The 6686-nt window shown below is 36.0% G+C and overlaps 1 protein-coding gene across 1 annotated transcript in view; it reads right to left on the reverse strand.

The window, feature by feature from the left end:
- Positions 1 to 2460: 2460 nt before the first annotated feature.
- The window catches only part of PJA2 (praja ring finger ubiquitin ligase 2), a 69769-nt gene continuing 65543 nt past the window's right edge, over positions 2461 to 6686 (reverse strand). Inside the window, exon 10 of the mRNA XM_049647693.1 lies at positions 2461 to 5801. Coding sequence (XP_049503650.1) covers positions 5676 to 5801 — 126 coding nt within the window. The 3' untranslated portion in view covers positions 2461 to 5675. The remainder of the gene's footprint in view (positions 5802 to 6686) is intronic.

The following is a 6686-nucleotide window of genomic DNA, read 5'->3' on the forward strand; positions in this document are numbered from 1 at the left end:
ATAATGTAAAAATGCATTTTTTCCAATGAATTTTGTTAACAAGAAATGCTGCGTTATAATGAAAAGAAATCATAATGGCTTGCAGAATTTCTCTTACTGACAGTGACTAAGAGGTGGAATCTTCCTGAAAAGATAAAGACCTTCCCATCTTCAATTTTCACTATAAAAACTGCATATTGATTATAAACTAAGAATACAAGATGGAGGAAACTGCCATATCCAGGCATGAAGCCTTTTAGTAAAATTATTAAATTCTATTTAATAAAGTTCCCCTGTCAGAATCTTTCAACTTCTGAAAGGTGATTAAGACGCTTGTAAGATTTTCATCTGAAATGTTCATCAATCCTAAAAGGTAGTACCAAAAATCAAACAGTGATGGAAAGCAACCATATTTCCCCATGACTTTGCGTATCAACAGAGAACATTTTTTTCAAACCTTTTCCCATGCACAAACAGTAGTACTGAACCTATAATTTAGATTCATTACTTTATAGAAAAAACAGAAGCAGAACAATTAAGTGACTTGTCAGGGTCATGTTACATCAAATATCACAATTTTTGAGAGGAAAAAATGGTAGGTTCTAAAAATTATAAAAATGAGCTTGACACTTATCAAATTCTAGGGCAGATAAATAAACAGACAGTCTGTGAGCAGTTGGAAAAGGAGGTACTGTGGTTTCACTAAGAATATGGCACTTCCTTGGGGCACCTGGGTGGCTCAGTCAGTTAAGACTTCGGCTCAGGTCATGATCTCGCAGTTACGGAGTTTGAGCCCTGCGTTGGGCTCTGTGCTGACCGCTCAGAGCCTGAAGCCTGCTTCAGATTCTATGTCTCCCGCTCTCCCTGACCCTCCCATACTTGCTCTCTCTCTCTCCCTCTCTTTCCCTCTTTCTCTCTCTCAAAAATAAACATTAAAGACATAAAAAAAAAAAAATAAGGCATTTCCAGCTAACTTCATTTCCTTTCTTGATTTAATGTATTAGTAAGTAGATTAGGCTCCTTCCATAGACAGTGCAATCAGATTGTCAGCCAATTTCTTATGGTGTCCTTTTAGGCAAGATGAAGAACCATGAACACCTAAGTGACTGGTAGGCACTTCAACAACTGTAAAGTACTGATTAATGGATCAAAGTCGCCTAGAGTACAGTCTAGTGGTTTTCTTAAGAGGGTCTGTATTTCATCTTGTTCTATTTAATATTTATGAACAACTTTGACAAAGCCACTAAATAACTAAAGGCATGCTTCATCAAAAACTGAAACTGACACAAGGCTAAGAATCAGAATTCATAAGGATTTTAGGAGTTAAATTTAATAAGGATGAATGCAGTCCTTCAATTAGGTTAAGAAGAAATTGTGTAATTTTAGGATGGACTTGGCTTATTAGCAATGACTATAAAGTCAGCAAGACAATAGATATGCTTGCCTAATGATGATGGTGATGATAATAGGTAACATCAACATATTCCAATCATAACAGTCATGAGAATCACTTTGAAGCAGGCAATAACGCCTCTGGACCATACTCTCATCAGACCACAGAAGAACTGTGTTCAGTGCTGAGCAACATATTTTAAGAGAGCGATTGAAAGAGCCAATGCCAGGTTGGTCTGGAAGGGTACCATGTTAAGAACTGAGAAAAACGCGAAGCCTGAGGGAAAGTATGAAGAGGTGACCACACAAAAGAGACAGGACCTTTCTGTCTAGTGTCACATGTGTGCTGTTTTAGGAACATTTGGGTGACACTCTTCTAACAATGAAACCCATCCCTTGTAGGAGTGCTGAGTGGCTCTAACTCTGGAGGCAGTGGGTGAATGAAAATCATATGACACAATTATAAAATGATTTGGCACTAACAAAGAGATGTAGCATTCCTTTCTTGCTCTGAAACTGTATTTTTCTAGCACACGTTTATTCTATTAAGGGAGAATCATAATTCTAAACATTCTAAAGCTTCTAAAAAGAATGATTAGTTTTCTAATGTAATGTGTGCATATCTATCAGCACTCAATTTACCTTTCTGAAATGGGTGAGGTCTGTGAATCCTCGGGAAGTCACGGGGAATGTTCCTAAACAGGTAGACTTGGTAACAGTCCTATGCCTGATTTGGAGGAAACCACTGAGGAGAGGTGGACCTCTGTCCTGAAACTTTGAGGGTTTCTGCAGTCCTGAGTCAGTGTGGAAATGAGGCTCTGCTGAACCCACAGGATTGCTAAGATTATTAGGCAGGAGAAGGCAGACACTGCTCCTTCAGAGCCCGTCCAGAAGTCCACCAACTACTTCTGCACAGCTGGGCTCTCTGTTAGGGCCTTCTTAGGTCACAGTTCAAGGACTAAAAAATCATGTGCCCAGGAGCCTATTCCAGACTCTCTTAATAGCTGTGTTCTTTGCCATTAATGCTAAATCCTTCAGGGGTTAAATTATAGAAGTGATGTGACTGCACAATTAAATATTAGAAAGGACCACTGAGTACATCCTGTTTATTGTTTATGATTTACACGGAAAATGATGGACTGGGGTTGTTGAACAATAAACCAATCATTACATTTAGACTTGGGCTTTTGAAAAACTTGCATTCCATTTTAACAGTTCATACATATTTAACAGCTTATATATAAATCCAAATCACAAATAATCTTAAGAGTTAGTTAGCTCAGAGATAAACAATTAAGAAACACAACAGAAAACCACATGGATCTACCTTTAAATATCAGCATTCATATTACAAGGAAGAAGAAAATGTTAAAAAAAATTATTAGGTCAAGTCACTTAACATAGAGAAATAAGAGAAACAATACTTTTATCAATATTTATACTTATTCCTAATTTACCTTCATATATTCCTTAACTTTTCCAAAAGGATCCAAACAGTGTTTCAGAGAATCAAACTGTATTTTGGTATCTGAACTTTTCCGCCTCAGCCTGTATCAACTTGTTACAATGAAAATCCTAAAATCCCAATTTTCTTGAAGAAAATTTTTAAGCCAACTCTAATTCAACTTTTCTCCTTCATAGCAGCTGTTTACAGATAGTAGGGAGCCAAGAATGAAGGATAGGAACAGATGGAAAGCAAAAAGTACAACAGTTATCTTAAGTTCAGCTCTCAACACTGCTGGTTGAATTTGGAACCAAAACCTCTTAACAACTGGCAGATAATACCTAAATCTTAACAGGCAAAGAAGAAATATTTTCTTTGGGACAGCTGCTATCTAGGAGAAGAAAACTGACGTCCCTTAATACTGCCTAAATATAATGTGTGGCTTACTTACTACAGAAGAATCTGTAGCAATGTCAGTTTAACGAGTGTCACAACTGATCAATATTACTTAAAGGAAGGAAACAACAAAAGAGAAAACAAGAAAAAGAAAAGAAAAAAATTAAAAATCACACCAGCCACAAAGTTCCACAATATACACATGAGAATTAATTTTAATCTGATTTGACTCTTTGACACTAACTGATCATCAATGAAATATGGTATGGAAAGATCACAGAGTAGAAAACAAGCAAAGATTAGTTTATACAACAGTGACTATATACATCAGAAGGAAAACATGCTAGCTAATGCAACATTAAGGCCTGAATGTAAGCACTTCCAAAGTCACAGAAGCCCCAAAGAACCCCTAAATTACAAAGTCACCACATTACATGCATGCAATGTTCAGTTTTGTTTTACCCATAAAAGGATACACAGTATTTTGCTGTAAATACCAGACACACATTTACAATATATGCAAAAATTAGAATGCAAGTGTTATGTTCCTTATATTTAAGCCTCAAATGTGCCAACAGTGAAAATTCATTTAAGAATGGAGAAACGAGATGGAATATAAATACTCAGAGAAAATTACACAAATAAAATGTAATTTTGCATTTGGGAAGCCATAGAAATACTCCTTTTATGTGTCCAAACTAAATTATCAACGTACTACTCAGATGGATGTACACTCATGACGTGCTTTACAATTTTACTTGCTCAAATGTGGCATTCTAACACACATCATTCTCTGGTGCTGACAGCAAATCACATCTGTAAGTTAAATATTATGTCCTTGTTTGTACATTATTTGCCTACTGGGTGTGATCACCTAAATGGAAAACTGTGCAATCTTATTTTGCGGTTATATAATTATGGATGACCCCAAGTGTCAACTTTCCCATAAAAACAACTAAGGAAAGCTCATTTCCTCACTTTTATAGAAATATGTGAACACAACCCTTTCAGAGGGCAAATCTGGGGTCAGGATCTTCTTTTCTCTATTTTAGAGAAAGACAAATAAGAAAGGAACTGTGTTACATGTTCAGTCCTGCTCATAGTCACTAGGTGATCATATAAATCTACTTCCTTTTCACCCAGGGCTCATTGTGGCTTACTCTGAAACTACCTATTTTTATCATTTATTTCCAGGTGAATAATTTTATTAGAATAAATTAGTGTAAAGAAATAAATGCTAAAAATGTAGTATGAATAATCCTTGTTCAGGAATTCTCTAAAGGAATAAATTATAACACAGTAAGGTTTAGGTATACTGTAAAAAATGTGGCCAAATCTTTTCTGTACCCCATCAATTTTATCCTTTATACAAGGTGGTATAATTAACCTTCTAGTAAGGATCAGATTTCCCCTCAGGATACAACAGAATGGATGTTGAAACACTTTATGCTTGTTTTCAGACTTTCTGAAGTATTTCAGAACCAAGGTTATTTTAAACTATAATATTTATAAATTTATAAATAAATACATATACTTAAATGTATTTACACTTACACTTATTATAAATGTATTTATTTATAAGTTTATAAATTAAGAACCAATATTTATTAAACAAAGGTGCCATGTTCTCAAGTATAACTGTAACCAAGTAGAAAGGATTTCATAAGGCCATCTAATTCATCTCATCACACCAAGCACTAAGCACGCCAGATTGTTCATAAGCTTTACTAACCTTACTTCAAGCACCAACCACTGTAAAGCACTCACGCTTTACTAACCTTACTTTTAAGCACATCCGCCATTTAGGGGAAAAAAAGTTCATTTTACTACCTAACCATTCCAGGGGGATTACATTTAAGATTTAAACATTTTGTCATATTCTAGCTAAAACTCTGGCTTTTGTTTGGCATTCTAAAAAGTCCTAATTTTAAACAAGGATGAAAGAGCAGACACCTTCCTAAAAAACCACTCAGTATTATGAACCAAGAGGTTCTGATGTAGCAAAAGCAAAGGGACCAATGAAAAAGCATGTTTTAGAATTCTCTTTATTTCCAATGAAACCAAATTTTACTACTGTTGTGATCACAGTTTTCACATTTGATGCAAACAGGAGAGCTTAATTACAATCACTTAGTGGCAGTACTTCAGACAAAACCAATAATGTGTGCCACATACGTGATTATTTCTTCCGGAGAGGGTTAATTGGTAAGCTTGACTTTACAATTAATATCAACATATGCAACTAAAGAAAATGGATGCACTGCTTCAACATTCAGCTTGAAAATGTTTAGTACTTTATGCGAACCTAAATTTAGTTTAGAAAGGTTAATATTCTTCTTTCTAAACTATGGCATAGACTATATATAGCATTTTAAATTTATTTATATATAATTATTTGCACATCAGATTTAGAAGGAATTTGCAGATTTACTTTGATAGAATGATCTCATTCAAGTGTTGAGATTTAGGGGGCTTCCGCAGAACTGTCGTTTGAAGGTGGGGCATCCTGGTCAGGCTCGGAGGAAGCAGAGGCAGATGCTTCGATGACGGCAGGTGGGAAATGGCGGCGGCACACGGGGCATGTTCCGGACTGGAGGGGAAAGAAAACAAGTTCAGAGCCAAAGGAAAGGTCTTACCTGCCACACAGTATCTTCATCAAGTAAAAACAGTATCATTATCCTAAAAATAAACCAAATAACTTAAAAACAAAACTTCAAATCCACACAAACCAGAGAGGCAAAATTGTGATGCAATTTCCTCTTCATCCCAATCAGATTCTAATTTCTTTGAGGGTGAATAGTGTCTCCTAATCATGTTTGTATCTTTCAGGTCAGTCATATTTCATTCAGTATTAACCAAGAGTCTACTACCCTCCTTGCTCAGCACTGGTGCTATGGCAGAAAGTGAGCAAGAAGTCACAGGGCATGTCCTCACCTGAACTGAATTAACTTTATTATTTGATCCATGATGCCTACATTAGAGAAACCACGGACCTAACTAATCCACCTATTCATGACACCAAATCATCTCCTAGGGCTTCCCTTACATACACTGAAGCCTTACTTTAGTGCATGTCAAAACACATGGAGCTCAGACCTTCTTTATTAGCCATATAATTCCTTTTCAAAAAGATACGGAGAGTTAAGTGCCTTTTAAATGATAAAAGAAATCTAACTAGGAGGTTAGATAGGACAGGGAAAGCAGTCATACTAAGAGTACATTTTTGGACCAAAGATTATAGGGATGTATCATCTGGTGATAGATTATCCCCTCACAAATCTGTTTTTTTCCCCCCAAAGAGATACCCTGATAAAAGTAGGCTGAAGAAATCATGCTGATGAAGGACAAAAATTTGTATCCTAGGGATCTTCTCCCCAGAGGAGAGGCTTCACACAGAAGCCTCTTGACAGAAAGAGACCAAGGAGATTATTACCTTGGGTTATAGCCAAGTCAATGACAATTCAAGGCTGTACAA

Source organism: Panthera uncia (genome assembly GCF_023721935.1).
Source record: "Panthera uncia isolate 11264 chromosome A1 unlocalized genomic scaffold, Puncia_PCG_1.0 HiC_scaffold_17, whole genome shotgun sequence".
Taxonomy (NCBI): domain Eukaryota; kingdom Metazoa; phylum Chordata; class Mammalia; order Carnivora; family Felidae; genus Panthera; species Panthera uncia.